Raw genomic sequence first — 22,221 nt, 5'->3', positions numbered from 1 at the left:
AATATGATTCTATGGCATAGCAACTAAAAATTAAATTGCAGCTTGAAACACTGCTTAGAAAATATGGATTTTTAGAACATTGTTCTGAGAAACAGAAAAGCATATAAATCCCATCTTTCTTCCTCTCTTTAACATCTAAGTATCATTTCTAGTCCTGCAACTCTGTGAGACACCTTTCTACATACTGTGACCATTTCATGGGATATTTATTTTACTTGGACTATGGTTACTACTTCCAAAGCCTCTATGTGGGGAATCAGAAATCCCCACTATATTATCTTCTCCTCATTGTCTCCTCGTTTATTTGTATTTTATCCTTTGCTGTGATCAGTGTTTGGCATCCTGTGTATTTGTTCAACATGGGTTTGTTCAGTGCCTGTTATACGGCAGGTGCCGGGCGTGCAGCCGTGGGCAAGACAGACATAGTCCCTCCTCTCACAGGCTGCTGTCTCGCTGAGGGTCTGTTTTCACTGAGTGAAAATTTTATCTCATCTGCAGTGGCTAAGAGCTTTCCCCCTGCCCTCCCATTATTAAAATAAGCATTAGCTCACAGAAATGCTTTCCTTCAGAAAGGCTATACAAGCATTTCTTCTTTGTGATTCATTGTTTGTTTTTATCTATATATTTGGCATCATAAAACCACCTCCCCACTTCAAAGGCAAGAAATAGAGAACAGAAGAATCAACTGAGTTACCCCTGCAAGTCAGACACATGTCCCGTAATTTGAATTCATTTTGGAACTTTCCCTTCTTGTTTGTGATGTGGCGGTCCTTTTGTTATCAAGATCACTGTGCATGAGGTAGCTGTCTCCATCCCAGCATGAACACAGTGAATGTTGGCTTCAGCCATCCTGGCTTTTATTCATTAGAAATAGTCATTAAATATGCTGCATGTAGCATTATGTTAAAACTGTTTGCCTCAAGTTGGACTGTGCCTATTTTCATGTAAGTGAAATTAGTTTCATCTCTGGAGATGTCAAAGAAAGGCACGATGATGGAAGAAATCGCTGAACCAGACATTTCAGACTAAAGAGTAAATTGAAACTGAAATAGGAAATAGGTCAAGTTTAAGGAGAAACTTCAAGAAAGCCAATAGTAAGCCTTGAGAATTAATTTAAGATTTTTACAACCTATAGTTTGTTAAAAATATCTTTCAGGCTAAAAATGATTGGACTCTTGGTGTGACCTTTAAAGATGGGTAATAGCCGTACCTAGGATTCCCAGGTTGAACCACCTGAGCATGTTAAAGATGAAAATAGGAATCTAATCAGAACATTTATGACACCGTAAAGCAATTTTCTGAAAATGTTACTCAGTTCTATGACCTCATTACCAGGCATCTGTTCGCAAGGTCAGTGTACAAGTTTATTTTGGCTGAGCAAAGCACACACATAGGAAGGACCTTCAAGGACTTTGCTGAGGACGTTCAACATTCCATAGCTTTCACATGAGAAATGCAGGTGGCTTTTTACAGAGGAGCAACACAGATAAAGGACAGAGGAAGAAAAATACTGTTAGTCGTATTAACCATCTCTGAATTTTCTCTGGCAGCCTTTTCTTGGTGAACTCTTTAGCATTTAAAAAAAAAAAAATCAATTATCACAGAAATTAGAGTCTTACAGGTTAAATTGCTAAAATCTAATAAACTATAAATGATGATGATTAGGTCATACTGCTGACATCTTGCTGTCTGCTTTAAAGGCTTTCTGTTTGTAAGAGGATTTGAGGATATTCAGCTGCTTTGTATCATCCATTTAAAAAATAGCATTTGTCCTGACAACAGAAAGAAAGGTCACACTATTTTCCCTACCATCTAGGGAAGCAGAATTATAATGAATATTTAATTTACTACTAGTCTAGTTATCTGCATTTTCTAGCCCGATTCTACCCTAATTTAATTAGTCATGAGATTCTGGGCAGATCGTCTGCACTGATCTCTCTAAGTATTAATTTTCTCACCTATAAATCAAAGAGGTGAAACCTGACTCCTAAAACCTCTTAGACCTCTGAAACAGTGGTTGGTCCTCAGTGGGAGGGGATTTTGCCCCCAGAAGAACATTTGGCAACGTCTGGAGACATTTTGGGTTGTCACAGCTGACAGTGAGGGGTGCTGCTATTTGTATCTAGAGGGTAGAAGTCAGGAATGCTACATAAATATCCTGTGATCCACAACAAACAATTTTCCAGCCCAAAACAGCAATAATGCTGAAACTGAGAAAGCTTGATCTAAAAGTATGAGTCAGGGGCACCTGGGCGGCTCAGTGGATTAAAGCCTCTGCCTTCGGCTCGGGTCATGATCCTAGGGTCCTGGGATCGAGCCCCGCATGAGGCCCTCTGCTCGGCAGGGAGCCTGCTTTCTCCTCTCTCTCTCTCTGCCTGCCTCTCTGCCTCCCTCTCTGCCTCTTTCTGTCAAATAAATAAATAAAATCTTAAAAAAATAAAAGTCTGAGTCGGAAAAATCTTAAAATGATACATGAATATGTATAGACAGTTTTGGTGTGGTGGGTTACAAATGATTTTATTTTCTTCTTCATATCTTCCTCTGTTACAAATGTCCTTTGATAAATATATATTGCTTTCATCTTAAAAGCATTAAAATAGGGGCACCTGGGTGGCTCAGTGGGTTAAGCCTCTGCCTTCAGCTCAGGTCATGATCTCAGGGTCCTGGGATCAAGCCCCGCATTGGGCTCTCTGCTCAACTGGGAGCCTGCTGCACCACCACCCCCGCCCCCCGCCTGCCTCTCTGCCTACTTGTGATCTCTCTCCCTGTCAAATAAATAAATAAAATCTTTTTTTTAAAAAAGGCATTAAAATATATTATTTACCTAATACAAATGCAGTCAGTTCCATTCTAGACTTAATCAGATTAATTGTCAAATGTCCTTAGGGGAAAAGGAGATGTCCCTAAAAACTTGGAACTAACCTTATCAGCGTTTTAATGTAATATGTCAAAGAGCAACAAGAAATAGACCTTAATAGCTATTCATTATTGAACAGTATAGTAAGAATTATTCTGTAGGAGATTGTAAGATTACAAAGAATACTGATTATGTTTTTAAATTCCTTTTTTTTTTTTAAGATTTATTTATTTTTATTTAAGAGAGAGAAAAAGAGCATGTAAGGGGGGTGGGGGTAGGGAATTCTCAAGTAGACTCCCCACTGAGCACAGAGCCCGACTTGGGAGCTCCAAATCCCAGAACCCTGAAATCATGTCCTGAGCAAAAATCAGCAGTTGGAGGCTTAACAGACTGAGCCACCTAGGCACCCCTGTTTTTAAATTCTTAATTTAAAATATGAAGAGAATAGGTTGGAAGTTTTTTGTTTTTAAAGATTTTATGTATTTGAGAGAGAGAGAGAGAGAGACAAAGATAGCAAGAGAGCACAAGCAGGGAGGAGAGGGAGAAGCAGACTGCCCCCTGAGCAGGGAGCTCCGCCTGGGGCTCAGTCCCAAGACCTTGAGATCATGACCCGAACCGAAGGCAGACGCTTAACCTTCGGAGCCACCCAGGAGCCCCCAGTTGAAAGTTTTGTCCTACGATGCTGATAAGCATGGTAAATTCCCCTTACTTAACACAAACTATAATAATTTTAACATAGTGTTTCATCAGGAAATGAAGTATTTAAACAAAGGCAGAATTCTTCAAGAGTAGCGCAGTTAGAATTAGTCCTACATACAAGGTCCCTTTTCTCAGCTGAAGAATCCTTCGTAGAGCATGAATGTGCTGAACCCAAGGACCGACCCAGTCAGTTCCTACAAGTGTTTCCGTTTTATTTCATTTTTTTTTAAGATTTTATTTATTTATTTGACAGAGAGAGACACAGCAAGAGAGGGAACACAAGCAGGGGGAGTAGGAGAGGGAGAAGCAGGCCTCCAGCTGAGAGAGAGCCCCGTGCAGGCCCAATCCCAGGACCCTGAGATCATGACCTGAGCTGAAGGCAGCAACTTAATGATTGAGCCACCCAGGTGTCCCTAGTGTTCCCGTTTTAAATGGAACATTTTAAATGGATGTTCTGGGCCTATCCAAATTCAAACCCTGAGAATTTTGAGTCACCTGAAGGTTTTAGGACACTCCTGCTAGTGAGGATCAGTCTTAATGTAAAATAGTCTGCAAAATAGTTCTTAATTACTTTGATTTTTGTGTTCTCATCATAATCTTTCTGTTGCTTTCTCTTCGATTTTTAGGATCAATTTTAGCATAAGCAGCGTACATACAATTCCATGGAGAATGGGATCTAAAATCTGGGATATCGACTTACCTTGTAGATGGGAACTCCCTTCCTCCTTATGACTAATGACCAAAAGTGCCATTTCCACATGGCTTTTCCTCTTCAAACTAGAACCTTTCTGCATTTTTTTATACTTTTGGCTTAATGTTATTTAAACCAAATAGGAAGAAAATAAATAAAATAGTATCAATTTAAACAAAACCTCCATACATTTTAGCATTGTTACTGACAAGTAACTATAATGCCCCACTTGTGCCCTCAAAATAGAGAAACAGTGTTTCTTTTGATCATGGGAGTAAGGGCTTGGTTACAAGGGAAATGAGCAGGAAATAGATCAGAAATTCTTACAGTTAACATTACAGTTAAAACATCACTGTAAAAATAGAAAATGTTCATTTGGAGAGTTGTCTTGTAGCCGGGCATTGGAGGAAATGAAAAGAAATCAGGATCCCATCCAGTTTATAATAAACAATATTCAAATCTTAAAAAACAAACAAAAATTTCACTATACTATCCATCTATAATTCTAATTTTGTAATATTGAAAAAATTACTGAGAAAAAGAATAAAATCACCCATCCCATCTGCCTCAATATCATACTGTTTTCATTTTTGCATATTTTCCCTGTCTGCTTAAGCCATACTACATACTTGCAGCCATATTGTGGATATGATTTAGAATTCTGAGGTCAAGGGGAAGGTTTCCACTTAACATTTTATTTTAAACATAATTTTCTTGGTTAATGGGCTTTTTGTGCTGAAGATATTAAAAATTGGTGGGAATAGGTCTGCCTTTAAGCATGATTATTTTATAATTACACTTCTTTAAAGTGGTCACATTGGTCACTTTAAAGTGGTTACAGACTTGGGATTTATGTAATGTTTTTGAAGTTCACAATACTGCATTAATTCTCTCTTCCCACATTCACTCTATTCTGGGCCCATAAGAAAATACACAGTGGAAAACCCGATTCTTTGAGGCGGTACTGGCTGTTGAAAATGTTGGGAATCCTCAAAGAGTGTACACGGCCCCCTTTTGCTTTTCCCTACAGTACTTGGCCTTCCTTGAAGCCTTGAGCATGTTGGTAATACTTGGGGCTATAGGGTTGGTTACTCAAGAGCTCTTTTAAAATCCAGATGCCTCAGGGTTGGTCACTGTTCACCTTTAATCAGCCTGAAGCAAACCCCTGGTGGATGGTGTGGTCTTCCCATGTGAACCCAGGACCATACCTGCAGTTCACTGCCCAGCCTCTTCTGCAGTCCAGTGTCTGCGGAGAACTCTTGAGTAGTCGAGAGCAGTGAAAAAGCAGCAGCAGCAGAAGAACATTTAGTTCACTTATAATATGCTCACTATCAGTGACATACCAGTCAGTCCACCAGGAGAATGGAAGAAGACTAAAATTAGTCACTCTCCTTTGGTTTCTAAAATTCCTCCTCTGGAGACAGGAATTGCACAGCAGAACACTAGAACTAAGAAGAATGTGTGAGTTCGTTTGTGAGGTATGCTCTAAATAATTCGTGGATCATACTCGTTAAAGAAACCAAAGTTTGTAGATGAATCAGTGCTGGACTGATTCAGTGGCCATTTGACTTATTTGCATTCTGAGACATTCCTTCCTAAGTGGGAGGGTTTGGCAGTCACAGCCCACCTTGGAAATTGCTCCTGAGTCAGGTAGCAGGCCCTACAGATGTGTATGCCAGTTGTCATCATTTGGCAGTAGGTGAAAAGTCAAGAATTGCTGGGAGGGGGTCACAGAAATACCAAGGTGGGAAAAAAGAAATGTTGACCGTTTTGAGAAAACAAGGTCTGTTTCAGACATGCACTGGTCGCTTCCTTCTCATGCATCTCTGATGTCTTCTGTCCCCTATATCTTTAAAGTGATATCTGATGAAGAGGAAGAAAGTATAATGGAATAAACCATTACGAGTATGTTTAAAGACATGTGGAACCCAATTATTTTTATTGAGAATATAGAACCTTTAATTTAACAATTTATTTTCACAATCTAAAAATGTACAAATACAGAGCCTAAGTGGGTATAGAAATGGCATTTGGTTTTGATATAATATGATATCACTAGCTCAGAGTAGCTGAATCAAGATCTTTTTTCAGCTTAAAATACTATAAGGTCCAAATGTTCATAGTGCCTCAGGCTTTGAAATCTAGAAATTGAGAGATGCACCATTAAGGATGAGTGTTTCTGCAGTACAATCTTAAGTAGAGGCAATCATAAATTCACACGTGTGAGAAGAAATAATAAGAGTAAAAATCCTTTAGAAGAATATTTTTAAAACCGCTATAAATAAGAAATGAGTCATCTGTATGCTATGCAAATCTTATAAGTGGGTAAATTTAGAAATTATTTTTTTCCCTTTATATTTTGGAAAGAAATGCAGTTAGGTCTGTGAAGTTCAGAAATGTCCCTTTCAGAGCTGGGCAGTGATAAAAATTATTGAATTTTCTGCATCACTGCAGTGATGCAGAAAATTCTGTCTGTGCTGTCCAGTACAGCAGCCACTAGCCACATGTGGCTATTGAGCATTTGGAATATGTACTTGAGGAACTAAATTTTTAATTTTAGTTAATTTTAGTTAATTTAAATTTAAATACCCACATGTGCCCAGTGTCTATCATATTGTTAAGGCTTTAAAATGACTTAAACTCAGAGACGCCTGGGTGGCTTAGTCAGTTAAGCATCTGACTTCCCCATCAGGTCATGATCTCCAGGTCCTAGGATTGGCCCGCATCCAGGCCCAGGCTCAGCAGGACTCTGCTTCTCCCTTTTCCTCCACCCTTCTCCCTGTCTATTCTCTCTCTCTCAAATAAATAAATAAAATCTTTTAAATGAAGAAATAAGTAAAATGACTTAAAATCAAATTGCATAGTAGTAGATATGCCTTGCCAGATAGTAAATTCATTAACTAAATATCATTTTTGTATCCAAGATTCTTTGGCTTTTAATTTTTTTTTTTTTTTAACCTGATACTAAGTAGAGTCATTACCACTCCTGACTTAGCTTATCTTTAAAAGAGTATGCGTTTGGGTTGCCTGGGTGGGTCAGTCCATTAACCTACCAGTTCTTGGTTTGGCTCAGGTCATGATCAAGCTTGTAACCAGCTCTGCCCTCAGCAAGAAGTCTGCTTGAGATTCTTTCCCCCTCCCTCTCGTTCTGCCCCTCCCCCCCCATGCTTTTTCTTTCTCAAATAAAATAAATAAATAAAATCTAAAAAGAAAAAGTTAAACAGTATGTCTTTTACTTTAAAAACTTGTAAATCATAAGTCCCAAAGGGCCAGTTTTAGGAGAGAGCAAAATAGTGGTTGCTGTCTACTCAGAGGGTAAGCTCATCATACTTTTTTTTTTTTTTTTTTTTACATTTAAAACAAATTCTGAAGCTGAAATGTTTGGGAGTGCAATGTCTAGAACTTACTTTGAAATGCATTTTAAAAATGGGTTGATGGATGGGTAGATGGTAGATGCGTGGTGAAGAAAATACAGCAAACTAGAAACAATCTAGGGCTGTTCACTGGGTTGTTTTTCACCTTTTCTGAAAGTTTCATAATAAAATCAGCCTCATGATAAAATGTTGGGAGAAACTTAAACGTAAGCCTATGAAATATTTTAAAGTGTGTGTGTGTGTTTTTCTTTTCTCGGATCTATCACTTCTCTGTTAAATAGAGCCAAGGAGCAATAACCGAACGTTTACGAAGTTTTAGTATGCATGATCTAACAGCTATCCAAGGTGATGAGCCTGTGGGACAGAGACCATTCCAACCTCTACAAGAAACAAGAAAGAAAAGTAAATCAGTCTCCGGTGAATCAGCAGGTGCGCTCTGTTTGTTTTGTTTTGTTTGTTTTGACGTATTTTCCTTTTGCAGTTGGAATTTTGAGTCCAGGTGGGTACACGGTAATAATACACAGTAACTCTCTGAATTTGAGTAGACATGATTCACACTGATGTCTATGAATTTACACTCAACTGGAGTTCTCTTTCTCTCAATTTTCTCTGAATGAAGTTGGGGCTTGCCTTTTGTTGACTCTAAGGATTATCCAACTAAGAAAGGAACAGTAGCCTCTTGGGCCTCCATGAGTTTTTAGATGCCCTCTGTGTGGTGGCTCCCACCTCCCCACCACCGGCACCAGTTCGGACCTGTGGTCAGCCGTCTTTCAACTCAAACTGTGTAGTGACATCTGAGGAGTTGGATAGTTAAACACTCTTTACTGTAAATGCCATGAACAAATAAGAGTATTGATTCACAAGATAAAAAGTTTGAAGTGGGTGACAAAGGGGGGTGACTCAGTTTGTAAATAGGATTACTGCAGTGGGGAATATATTGAAATGATGTATTCTTGTTCAAGAACTGACTTGTAGGTATTTCTGATATAAATTAGGAGCATGGCAGAGTCAATATGTTCTAAAACTTCAACAAATTATTCTTATCTTAGAAATATACCCATAAATAAAAAGACATCGCTCCTTAGTCATTTTACCACAATGTAAGAAAGTTGTAGTTCAAGACTCAGCTGAAAATTAAGATCTTCATGACATTTCTTATTTCTATATTGTTGAAGTCCATAAGGTACAAGGCTATCCAGTGTTTTTGTGTTTGTTTTTTTAAGTGGTTTTATTTTGAGGGAGGTTAAAAATCGTCCTTTATATTGAAAACAATTTGAGAAATACAGTAACAGTTCCATCCTACAGAGAAAAATAGTGAACTTACTTCTGAATTCTCTCTAGAGTGAATGACTTTAGAAAGTGGGTGACTGCTAGTAATTAAGCATTGGCCATTGATTAAAGTAGTAATATCTTTAAGAATGAGAACCATAGAACTTTGAACTGTTATCCTTAATACATTAACAATGTAAAAGTAGTTTCCAATATAGGCATTTTCTTAATATACATTTAAAAATTACTGATTTTGATTCTAGGGTCTACTGTATATATTTTGCTTCACTTGGACCAGTTACCTGAGCCCTTTGCCAGCAGTTTATTAATAATTATACTTTAGAATTGGCTAAGAATGATATTCTAATATTTAAATGAAAACAAAGTAATAAATATGAAAATCCATAGCTCTTTTTATGATATTCATCTATTAAACTTAAAATAATGTTACAAAACTATTTTAAGATAGTAAGGTCCTATTTAGTTCTTCTGTTAAATTTTAAGCCATGAAATTAAAATAACTTAAGATTAGAGAGATATGAAGTAAGTAACAAAAAAGGGACTTGTCCAGTTATGAAATTAAAATTCTAATATGCGTACTTTGCCCAACTTCCAAACTTCCTACAGAATTTTATGTATTCTGAGCTCTTTCTTCCCTAAGGAAGAAATTTAACAAAAACGTTCTCTCTCGAAAATATTTTTTTTTTCAAAGATTTATTTATTTATTTATTTGTCAGAGAGAGAGAGAGAGAGAGAGGAGCGAGAGTGAGCACAAGCAGACAGAGTGGCAGGCAGAGGGAGAAGCAGGCTCCCTGCCGAGCAAGGAGCCGGATGTGGGACTCGATCCCAGGACGCTGGGATCATGACCTGAGCCGAAGGCAGCTGCCCAACCAACTGAGCCACCCAGGTGTCCCTTGAAAATATTTTTAAAACGTAGTAAGGTTCCAGGACAGGAATAGTTGAAGAGAAGATAATTATAGATCGTCTGTGTAAACACAGTCCAGATATACATGGAAGTTTATCGAATGGGGATGATGGCCTTTCAGGTGGGTGGGGGAAAGGCAGATAAATAAGTGGTGTCAGAATAATTGCTAGACTTAGAAGATGGGGTAGGAAATGAAGTTACACCTCTACCTCAAGCCTTTCATCAAAATACCTAAAAGATTAAGACTTAAATGTAAGACACTGAGCTATAATATAGTGGGACATTCCTGAGTATCTGTTTATACCCTTAGGATATGACAAGACTTTTTTTTTTTTTTTAATGTATTTATTTGACAGAGAGCACATGAAGGGAGGAGTGGGAGAGGAAGAAGCAGGCTTCCCACTGAGCAGGGAGCTTAATTCGGGCTCGATCCCAGTACCCTGGGGTCACGACCTGAGCTGAAGGCAGATGCTTAACTGACTGAGTCACCCAGGCAGGCGCCCTAATGTGCCAGACTTCTTAAGCATGGCATCAATACCAGAAGACATAAAAGGAAAAACTTGAGAGTTCGTTCTCTGTATTAAAAAAAATGTATAACATGGAAGGGAAAAATATTCCATGCCATAAAAAAACAAACTAGAAGAAATTCTCATCTGATACAGGCAAAGGGCTCAGATTTTAACCATGCAAAGAATTCTTACAAGCCAATTATTGTTAATTCTACCAAAGAATACAGCTGACCAATTACTACATGAAAAAGATGCTCAGCCTCACAGTCAAAGAAACAGTAAATTAAAATGGTAATAATAGTAATTTTTGCTCACCAGATTGGCAAAAAGATTTTCTTAATTAGCAGTGTTCTGGGTTGGTAACTATTCTAGTTCTCTTTTTCTGTGTAACGAACTACAAACAATGGCCTTAAAAAAAAGTCACAGTCATTTATTTTGCTCCTGAATCTGGGGGCGACTGGGCTCAGGGAGGCAGTTCCTGCTCTTACTGCAGGCACAGGGGACAGCACCTAGGGCTGGAGTCATAATGGCAAAGTCTTCGTCACCCACACATCTGGTGTGATAGCTGGGAAGAGTCACAGCGGATGGCTCAAACAGGTGGGGCCTCTCTCGCCTCTCCTTCTCTACGTCTCTCTACATGCTCTCTGAGTTTTGGCACTTCCTGCCTGGCAGCTAAAAGCTCCCAGAGCCCGTGTTCCAAGAGAAGTGGCAGGAATCAGGCAGCAGCACTTCTGCCTAAGGGCAGTTCTTTGAGACAAGTGCATACACACATCCTGGAGATCTAAGAGAAGAGGAGGGGCGCCCGGCTGGCTCAGCTAGTGGAACCTGCGACTCGACTCTTGATCTTGGGATCGTGAGTTCAAGCCCCATGTTGGACATGGAGATAACCTTAAAATAATGTGAAAAAAATCTAAGGGGGGGGGCGCCTGGGTGGCTCAGTGGGTTAAAGCCTCTCCCTTCGGCTCAGGTCATGATCCCAGCATCCTGGGATCGAGTCCCACATCGGGCTCTCTGCTCGGCAGGGAGCCTGCTTCTCCCTCTCTCTCTGCCTCCCTCTCTGCCTACTTGTGATCTCTATCTGTCAAATAAATAAATAAAATCTTTTTTTTTTTTAAGATTTTATTTATTTACTTGACAGGCAGAGATCACAAGCAGGCAGAGAGGTGGGCAGAGAGAGAGAGAGGAAGGGAAGCAGGCTCCCCGCTGAGCAGAGAGCCCGATGTGGGGCTCGATCCCAGGACCCCGGGATCATGACCTGAGCCGAAGGCAGAGGCTTTAACCCACTGAGCCACCCAGGCGCCCCAATAAATAAAATCTTTAAAAAAAAAAATCTAAGGGAAGAGGAGAAAAGTGTCAGAATTTATGTTCATGTTTTAAAATCACCACAGTTAGCATGTTGGGTTGGGAAACAAACACTCTCAAAACACTTTTTATGAGGCTTAAGTGGAATGATCCTTTTTGATGACAATCTGGCAATAACTATCAAAATTTATTCCCTTTAACTCAGCAAGAAACTTCTAGGACTATGTCATAAACAATCAGACAAGTGTTCAAAGTTGTGTGTCTAAGAATGTTCATCTCATTGTTTATAGTAACAAAATACTGGAACAAACCAAATACCTAAAAAAAATGGTTAAGCAGAAGGGTGGTTTATTAGCCATGAAAATTCATACACTCAGTCCGTACTTGCTGACATGAAAACTCCAGATCGTGGGGAAATAAACAATAACAATAAAACAAAGTGCTGTAGAGATACAATAAATAGATGAAATGCATTAATATAGAATTACTTTTCAAATGTGTATACATAGGAAAGAGTCTGGAAGGGTATTGCTGAAATATCAACAGTATTCAGTTCTGAGTATGGGACTTCAGTGATTTTTTTTTTTAAATCAACCTATTTTCAAAACGAGAAAGAACAGTACTCTTCCTTTTGAAAAATATTTAAGATACTCATTTTTTTAAAAGATTTTATTTATTTTTTTGAGAGAGAGAGAGCACATGAGCAGGTGGAAAGGCAGAGGGAGAAGCAGATTCCTTGGTGAGCAGGGAGCCTGACGTGGGGCTCCATCCCAGGACCCCAGGATCATGACCTGAGCTGAAGGCAGATATTTCACCGACTGAACCACCCAGGCGCACTGATACTCATTTTTTTTTATGTCATGAATTATTTTTTTATTCATTTACTTCCAGAATTCCTCAAGAAAAAATAGTAAGTTTTTCAGTGTGGTAATTGCATCCACATTGTAAAGTCTGTGTACTGGTTCATGTGATCAGTACATTTACCTCAGATGCTTTGCTTGTTCCCACAAGCAAACTCAAATATGTGGACATTTGAGTCCAATGTGAAAACTTATAGTGGCCTGCTCTGAGTGGTTTGAGGTTAAGTGGTCAAGAGAAGTCCTACTTTGATTAAGTGATTTAAGTTTGCATGTTGTCAGTATAGCACAAATGCTTCTTTGTAAGAAAATGGACACCTTAAACATGATGTTCACATTCCCTGAAAGAACACCACATTGTAATAAGTGGGAATATTTTTTCTGCAAAGATACTGCTGCGTCCATATCAGTTAAAAACAGCCCAATAGGGGCGCCTGGGTGGCTCAGTGGGTTAAAGCCTCTGCCTTCAGCTCAGATCATGATCCCAGTGTCCTGGGATCGAGCCCCACATCGGGCCTCTGCTCAGCAGGGAGCCTGCTTCCTCCCCTCTCCCTCTGCCTACTTGTGATCTCTCTCTGTCAATTAAATAAATAAAATCTTTAAAAAAAAAAAAAAACAGCCCAATATTCAGTTTCAATAGCAGTAAATAAAGAAATAAAACACATTTTTTGTTTTGCTTTAGGTGCTTTACATATTTATTTAATCCTTAAGATGACTACACAGTTTTAAGTATTTCAACTTTATTTATTTATTTATTTATTTATTTATTTATTTAAGATTTTATTCATTTGACAGAGCACAAGCAGGGGGAGCAGCAGGGTCAGAGGTAGAAGCAGGCTCCCCACTGAGCAAACAGACACCACTCCCCCTAGGACCCTGCTGGGGGCTTGATCCCAGGACCCTGGGATCATGATCTGAGCTGAAGGCAGATAGACACTTAACCAACTGAGCCACCCGGATGCCCCCATCTTTATTTTTTAAATAATTTTTTAAGATTTTAATCATTTACTTAAGAGAGTGCAAGCAAGAGAGCACAAACAGGGGGAGCAGCAGAGGGAGAAGCAAGGAGCTTCTCCCTGCTCAGCAGGGAGCCCCACATGGGGCTTGATCCCAGGACCCTAAGATCATGGCCTGAGCAGAAGGCAGACGCTCAACCAACTGAGCCACCCAGGTGCCCCTTTTTTTAGTTAATTAAACTGAGGCAGAAGGAGATTAAAATACCTGTCAGGGGCTAATAACTACATAGTCAATGACAGAAATGAGGTGTCCAAGGTTCTCTTTCTCATTTATAAAAAGGCTACACTTTGTGGTACAGTTGGGCTGGAACTAGGAATTCAGTAATTTGAGCAGGTAACAACCTTAGCACTGCTTTAGTCAAAGATGGCAAACAGGTGTCATGCCTGCTCCCTGCTCTAGTGCCCACGGTGGCAGCCGTTGCTGAAGGACTTTGGTACTTTCCCACTCTGGCTCACAGGCCCCCTCAACATAATGCTCCTGACAGCTCAACTTGGTCAGAGTTGGCATTCATCAGCTCTCATCTGTCTCACCACCTTACTGTACAAGAAAGCAAAGGCCTGGAGAGGCCTGGGTCTCACCACCAAAAGGTGGTCAAGTATGCCCGTCTTCTAACATCGGTCTCCTTCCGGGTCAAACTTTCTGTGATTTTGCATTTAGGTTAATATGTAGAACCCGCTTAAAGCAGTGGATTGCTAAGTACTGGATTAATGTTGGCTTTTGTTATTACCATAAGGGGGAGAATCTTAAAATATACCAGCTCTCAGATGGAGGAGCTGTGGGAATACCAGCTCAGTTTCCTAAAGTGGAGACAGAGCCCAGGGTCATACAGCCTTGGGTCCCCGGTCACTACTCCTGCGTGCGAGGACCCTGTCCAGTGTAGATCAGTGATGATCAAAAACACTTTGAATGGCACCAGCAGCTTCACTTTGCCCCGGCTTGTCAGTCCCATCAAGCACTCTGCCCGCCCCCCCCCCCCGCCCCCGCCGAGTGCCTGCTGTGGGATGGCACCCAGATCTGGGCTTCCCTCATAGTCTCGCCTCTCCCCGCTGCTCCCAACACTTCTAAATGCTTGGACAACTTTGATTAACATTTCCACCACTCACAGCAGAATGTTCATTCATACTCATTTCCAGGTTTTTAAGTGGAATAGAAGATGCACGTTTTAGTGAAGGTATTTGACTTGACCCCTCTCTTTTTGATGCACGGTTTGGTTGAGTAAATTGCTAAGTTAAACTTGTCAATTCCATTTTCTAATGGAGCCCCAGTTTGGCTACCGTCTCTTTCTTTGCTCGTTGGACCCCGTCATTTCTGACCTGCCATACTGCAGTAACCTCCCTGCTTCCAGCCTTCATCCACTTCTGATTCATTCCCCAAAGTGTAAAAAGAATCTTTGAAAGACCCCAGATGTCATCATGTTATCCTTCTGCTTGAAATGCTTCAGTGGCCCCCCACATTTGCTCTCTGATGAGGTCCAAACTCAGTAGCTCCCCTGCCTTGTTCTCCCATTCCATCATGTGCTAGTTGTACAGAATCATGAGCCTTCAGAGGTTAGCCACCACCTCCTACAAGAAGTCCTCTCTCTCTCCTAATTCCCCCTGCCCCCAGGCTGAGTTGATTATATCACTGTGGGCTCCCATAGTACCTCATCCTTATCTTGGATTTACAGCATCTGTTGCAGTAATGCCCATTCAAGTCTGGTTCCCCTATTGGACTGTAAGTTTCTTTGGGTAAAAAATGACAGTTGTGTCTTTTCGATCATTGTTTCCCAATAATTTAGCACACTGCCCTAGAATTTTTTTAATATTTGTGAAACAACGAATCAATCCATCAGTTTCTCTGAAACCATAATTAGGGAGCTAACGAGATTTGTTACCTGAAATAAGGAAACAAAGAAAGGATAAGATGTATATATAATCCTCTTTTGAATGAAGGTCCAATTCCTAATCATATTCATAAAGTGAGGGGCAATTAAAATAGCAAGGGTCATGTTTGTTGACCTGTAGTCTTATGCTTCATCTGTGACCTTAGGGAACTTTCTGGTCACAGTTGCTTCCTTTCTCTTTCCTTGATTCCTCCTTCTGTGTTTTACCTTAGTTTTATTGGGATCAGGAATATTGTGGAAGCAACCGCAATAGAGAAGAATCTAGAAATGGCAACCTAAAAACAATTTTCTGTCTTATTTTCCCCAATTATAAAAATAATACTAAAAAAAATTTTACATCACCTAAAAGCCCACTTTCAGGAGCTCTAATGGTTTCATTGTTGTTTTTCCTGTTTCTGTATGTACATTTTTTCCCCAGGTAATAACTGTATCATGAGCTTCCTGCCTAGACCACTGACTCAGTCCCTCCCTGGGCCACTCTGGTCTTAACAGCAAGCAGCTGCCCCGCCCCCCCACCCCCCACCATGGCCCCCAGCAGGTGCTCTCCCTTCTACCTAGAACACAGTTCCCTGGATTGAGTCAGGAGAACAAAGGATCTTGGCTTAAATTATGACTGATTCTACTCCTAAATCCTTCCTAATTTTTAGCCCAGAAGTCTGGCAGCATAAAATTATACTTGTATAATGTACAATTAAAGGTGTGTATCTTATTATGAGACTAAGAAGCTTATTCACAACTCTTCATGGTTTGTTTCATGAGTCTGAAGTTATTCGTGGCCTGGGAGAGCCGATTAATAAACGTTTACTATGTCTTCTCTTCACGTGTAAGGAGTCCATCCCTTGGCCCCTCCTGAACCTGGGAAAACTCCTTTTTTCCTCCACCTGAGGATTTAGATATTCATGCGCCTTATCCTTAGTGAAGGAGAATTTGAAACGTAATGGGGCCTTGTAACCTAACCTCCCCCTTGTCTTTCTAACTGATTGCATATCTTTCTAGCTCTCTGCTTGCTGTAGACTTGGGCCCCTGTGTTGCTCCATCCAGGCGGTGGCTCTCAAAAATGCAGGCCCTGAGTGGCATCAGCGTCACCTGGGGGCTTGTGGGAGACAGAGATTCTCAGCCCCACCCTCCTCCCAGCAGTCTTTGTATTAACAAGTGCCCCAGATGACACCGCATGTGTGCTAATCAGTCTATACTAATAAACTCTACTAAGCTTGAGAACCGAGGCTTCAGATCTCTGAATCCCAGCACGGGAATGCTGTCAGATTTCCTGACAATAACCAGCCCGACTACCTGGATGTTTGCGGATTGGCCAATGTTCAGTCTTCTGGAGCTATGCAGAGCAGCCTGTTAAGCATGCCCGCACGGCTTCACACTGACCTTCCTGAGGCTGGCCGTTTGCTTTGACTAACATCTGTCATCACAGCCCATGGTGTTTCCAATTACTGTAGCCTGTCCAGCTGGGTTGTATCTCAGCAGCTGCAACAGTGTTGGCTTAACATCTCCATCACCTGCCCCCAGTGAACATCTCGCCCCAGGTTCCAGCCCCTTTGGGGTATTACTTGACTCCTTACATTTACCCTCCCATTCCCAATCTCGACAAAAGTTTTGACACTTGGGGGGCGCTTGGGTGGCTCAGTGAGTTAAAGCCTCTGCCTTCGGCTCAGGTCATGATCCCAGGGTCCTGGGATCGAGCCCCACATCGGGCTCTCTGCTCAGCAGGGAGCCTGCTTCCTCCTCCTCTCTCTCTGCCTGCCTCTCTGCCTACTTGTGATCTCTATCTGTCAAATACATAAATAAAATATTTTTAAAAAAAAAGTTTTGACACTTGGTAGGCAGGAAGCCTTCATTTCTCATGAAAGTCAAAGGCACAAATGACAAACTCAGTAAAACACAAGATTGCTTAGATTGTCTAGAGCTCATAAAGAGATCTGTCTCGGCATATACCTGCTTATACCCTCTGAGTTTCAAACAAGGTATTACCTACTCAAAACTAAATTATTTTGAGTTGTTCTGAAAAGCGCATAGTAAAAATAGGAATGGTTGGGGGAAACTTGTACCAGCTTCATCTAGAATAGTGCGCAGGGCAGAGACTGATGATAAGGGGCAGGGAGCACTTTCCAGATGAGAAAGGGAGGGGAGTGAGGGGGCGACTGCAAACCCGGCAAAGACGTGCACTCCGACGGACGGGCGGTCGGAGCGCTGTCCTCTCACCAAAACACGCTGGTTTTGACGACTCGTTTAGGTTATGGAATTCCACTGAAGGACGGAGACGAGAAAACCGATGAAGAAGCGGAGGGGCCGTATTCAGATGATGAGATGTTAACGCACAAAGGGCTGCGAAGATCGCAAAGCATGAAGTCTGTGAAAACCGTGAAAGGCCGCAAAGAGGTTAGTCAGGTACAGAGCTGTCTTCCTAATGATTCCTTTTAAAGGCTTTCCCTGTTGCATTATCACTCAGGATACTAATGATCCATAAAGGAAGGACAGAGCGGGAGATCGGCAGTTACATTTAAAATTCTCTGTTCAGATCGGATATATTAGGATCTCTGGAAATTTACAAAATGCTCAATCCCTACTTCCCCTGTGAGTAGAAAATGGTATTCTCATAGAGCAAATCCTGCGGTGGTCATGAGCACCCTGTGCCAGCCCTACACATAGGTGAAGAGAGCAGCTAACAAACATAGCTACCTACTTCTGCTTTGAACCAACCTAGCATGGGGATTAACTAGGAGTTTATCCATAATAATACATCGTCTTTGTGTCCAGAAAGTGGAGGAGGAATCCAGTCTATGGCCTCTGATCATTGTGAACCATTAGCAGACCAGGCAAAGCAGAACTAACAAGAGTTAATGTTTTTATTGGTTATCATTGGTGATAGCCTACAGCATCTACGCAATGTAGTGTCCACTCCATTTCTGAGGATGTCAGCAGCGAGGTCTTCTGAGTATAGAGGCACACTTCTAGGATAACAGATTCTTCCTATTAGAAAAGTTAAAAAATTATTACTATGATCATGAACTGCTCAGTTCTACCAAAGTTCAAAAGTCATCATCTGATTTGAAATCATGACACATTTCTCTCTTCAGGTGCGATATGGATCACTAAAATACAGAGTGAAGAAGAGACCACAGGTGTATTTTTAGTCATCTGCACTTAAAGAATCCCAAGACAAGTTAACACTAATACATTGACTTTTTTGCTAACGTTATTCATTCAGGATTTACACATTAAAATAATACTTTAAATTGCGGCAGTGATAGGGTTTATTTTCATCAATTTAAATAGCTTTTATTTCTTTCACCATTACTTCCATGTCCTGACTACTAAAGGTAGTTATGCAAAGCTTATTTATGTGTATGTATATATATCTCAGAAGTAATAGAAAATTGTGTTATCTGTTTTCAAATTCCTCAACGACACTGAGTGCCTGGGATGTTAAGATGAAACACAAGCCCACAGAATACTTGAAAAGAGCCCTTTTATGGTTTAAGATACATCAGCCTTTGTGCTATTGTATTTGTGTTTACCTCCGTTTATATTCTGTCTATCACATGAGAATAGTAATTAAATAGGCCTCTGATCCAGCAGTGATAGGACAAGGGCATAATGTAAGATACAGCGTGTTTTATGTATTCTTTAAATTTTTACTTTTTTAATACTTTCTGGTTTTTCCACCATTGACTGAAAGTTTTCGAAACAAATATTTGAAAGCCAGGTTTCCACATAGCACTTTTATTCCTGACTAGTTTTGCACACTTGAAAATTGTTTACTTATTTGCAACTATATGTTTAAGTTTTAATGACACTGTCTTTATTTTTATTTGTCACATCCCGACATGTCACATGTATGCCTTGAATTTTGTCATCTCTTTTCCTGTGGGTTTCGTTTAAGTTCATTAGATTCTAATATTATGAAAATACAGCTCATTGTTCAACTTGAACTATTTTTAACTGTCTAACTATTTTTAACTGTTTAACTGTCTTTCCTCTGGAAACATCAGCCAGTTTTCCATACATCATAGTTGAACTCAGCATGTTCTTGTTAACACTGGTTACATTTTCAGCATTTAAAAATAGTTTTTGTGAAACAGGGTCCTGAAGTTATCCAGCAGTTGGTCCACTCACTTGCCTAGCACTGATATGTGCTGCTGATTTATAAGTCTATATTGACTAGAATCACTTAAATCTCCCATCTCCTGGCTGAGTTCATTTCCTGAAGATAGGTGCCAATGCAAAATACAGATGTTAATCTTACGTACTAGAAGCTACTAGAATAGATATTAGAAAAATGTTTTTTAATCCAAGAGATTTTGAATTACGGAACACGGAGGTTTTTTTAGGTGGAATTGATAAACTATGCATTATGAAGTTTCTATTTCTGGTGGTGGTTTTAGTGATCAGTAGTCAGATTTGTACAGTTAATTCAGGTAATTGACTTGACTGTTCTGTTTGTCAAAAAGGAAAAACCAATGAGTAAGATTTGTGAGATCTTTTACTTTTCTGCCTTTTTAAGAAATGAAACCAGCTGGCAATATATATTCAGGACCTCCTCAGAGTGTTGGCAGAGAACAGAATGTTTATTTAAGAGTACCTTAGTTTAATTAATACGCTGCTCTTGATACAAGTTTTAAAACATTTTCTGGATTATCTCACATTCTTGATATATAACATCAAGAAAAAATTCACTCAGCTTCTTTTCTCCAAAAGTTTAATTCTATGTATATCTTCATCTGCTTTACCTTGACTAATTTGTAGCCTTTGAGTTTCTAGAAGAATTCTCTAATTTGTGTTCAAAATTGCTAGGAATTCTGATTATAAACTCTTGGAAGAGAGTTTTACATATATTGCCTAGTACCGGACTTAATACAAATGCTACACCATGGTTGTCTTTCCTGCCTACAGGCAGTGTCATGTCAAGTTGCCTGACAAGGTCATGTAAGTGACTACATGAAAACATTACCTGTGTGGGCTGCTCTGCTCCTTTTTATCTTTTCTAAGTCAGATCTGAGTATTAAACCAATTCCTTAATTATAGTAAATTCATAAGTACTGTTCTAAATTGGAGACATTATTTATCCCTCTACACTTCTACAAACAAGACACCACAGGTCGCAAAGGAGTAATGCATGTCCTTTTTCATCACATCTCCCCACACAGTGCCTCCTCTGATCTGTTTCTATTATAGCCTTAGACGCAGTGAATGTCACTTTGCTATTCCATCATTTCCTTTCTCTCCTTTCCTTACGTTTCTGAAATTTTGCTGCTTTTCTCTTGTGTGTGTTTTAGCATGCCCTTTCCTTGGAACTTAGTATGAGAAGCTTATAAACCTTTGTCTCTTAAAGTGGAACAGGTCATTTTTGGTTCTCTGCTTGAGTCCACTGCTTTTAAAAGAGGTAAACTTCTCTCTCGACCACAGTGCCTTGCTTCCCCAACACCACCATTTGGTGAAGGGGCATCAGATGCTGCACAAGCCTATATAAGGCGCAATTATGGTAGCTGTTAAAATTTATGCAGAAATTGTACCCGGTGTTTTATCTTATTATATATTCATTCAACTTGTGCATTAATATTAACTATTTCCCGAGTTTGTAAGTGACAGTTGATCTGTTCTTTAGTTTACCGTGTTTTTTCTGGGATAAAAAACAAGCCAAAAGTACGTCTCATTGGTAAGTAATTAATTATGTAAACCCATGTAGGTCCCACACAAGATTCCCTACACACAATTCACTATATGTATGTGGATCTGGCTAGAAAGTGGTAACTGCCAGCATTACTGATTATAAATACTTGACTACACAGATTGATGGAACAAAATTATTAAAGTGTTTTCAGGGAATTGAATCCATATGTCACCACCAAAGATTCCTACAGTGTTATAAAATATGTAAATATTCCAAATTTCTGTAAAACACTGGTTAGATAAATGTCTTCTTTCGTTTCCTTTTTTGAAATAACATAGTTTGAGTTTCTGTAATACTTGAACTTTTGTGTTGTTAAAAATAATCCAATGCTATCTTCTATTAAATATCAGTAATTTGTATGTTTAATTGGAGTGAACTGAATTTTTATTTTGATTTTCTTTTGTCGGGAAAATTAAGGAGTTAATATGTATTGACAAGCAATTCCCTACATGTTCCTATAGGCTGATTCATTTCCAAAGCAATTAAGCAATTTTAAGATCATTGTTTCTATGATATGCAGTGTATATTTCTTAGTAAATATCATTTAAGAGTAAAACTTTCTGAAAGAAAAATACAGCTTTTTCTTCTAAATGGTTAAGATTTAATCTTCTAGTGGTATCCTACAGATTTGTTGTATATTAACTTTTTAAAAATTGAGCATGAATTAACATTTTCTCCTAACACCTCTTAAATCTATGTACTTTCATAGTTAAAAGAAAGCAGTTTTGTAATTTTTTAAACTCTTTGTAAAGGCTCTCTTTAGGCCTAGTATGGGGGTAATTTTACAAATGTGTTTTTTGAAAACTTTAATATAAAATAAACTCATTTTATTAGTGACAACTTGTATGGTTTTGTGTGTGTCAGAGTACCTATGTTGGGTTCTATAAGTTTATATTATTTATCAGGGACTATGTATATAATATTATGTACATATTACATGTTACATAATAGATAACTTGCACATGCTTAAGATTCTAAATCACAGCAAATCATAAAAAAATCATATACATTCTGGAATGGTCATAGAATTACAAAAGAAACACTGAATTGTTAAATTTGGTTGTTGGAATGGGAAGATATATTAAAAAAAAAATTAGTACAGAAACCCTAGCCATCAATTTGTATTGGTTAGCTGTTTCAGACATAAAATATAACACAA

The 22,221-nt window shown here is 39.4% G+C and overlaps 1 protein-coding gene across 2 annotated transcripts in view; it reads left to right on the top strand.

Moving 5' to 3' along the window:
• REEP3 (receptor accessory protein 3) overlaps nt 1-21,902 on the top strand; it is a 98,072-nt gene extending 76,170 nt beyond the window's left edge. Inside the window, exons 6-8 of one of the 2 annotated variants that reach the window (XM_080822680.1) lie at nt 7,903-8,050; nt 17,625-17,770; nt 18,469-21,902. In XM_080822680.1, the coding sequence (XP_080678806.1) occupies nt 7,903-8,050; nt 17,625-17,770; nt 18,469-18,525 (351 nt within the window). In that variant the 3' untranslated portion in view covers nt 18,526-21,902. Of the gene's footprint in view, nt 1-7,902; nt 8,051-17,624; nt 17,780-18,468 lie in introns of both variants that reach the window. The other variant, XM_080822679.1, reaches the window with a different exon arrangement.
• The last annotated feature ends 319 nt before the right edge of the window (nt 21,903-22,221 follow it).

The sequence above is a fragment of the Martes martes genome (genome assembly GCF_963455335.1).
Source record: "Martes martes genome assembly, chromosome: 14".
Classification (NCBI taxonomy): Eukaryota; Metazoa; Chordata; class Mammalia; order Carnivora; family Mustelidae; genus Martes; species Martes martes.
Note: the sequence above shows the minus strand (reverse complement) of the source record. Positions and strands in the feature narration are given on the sequence as shown.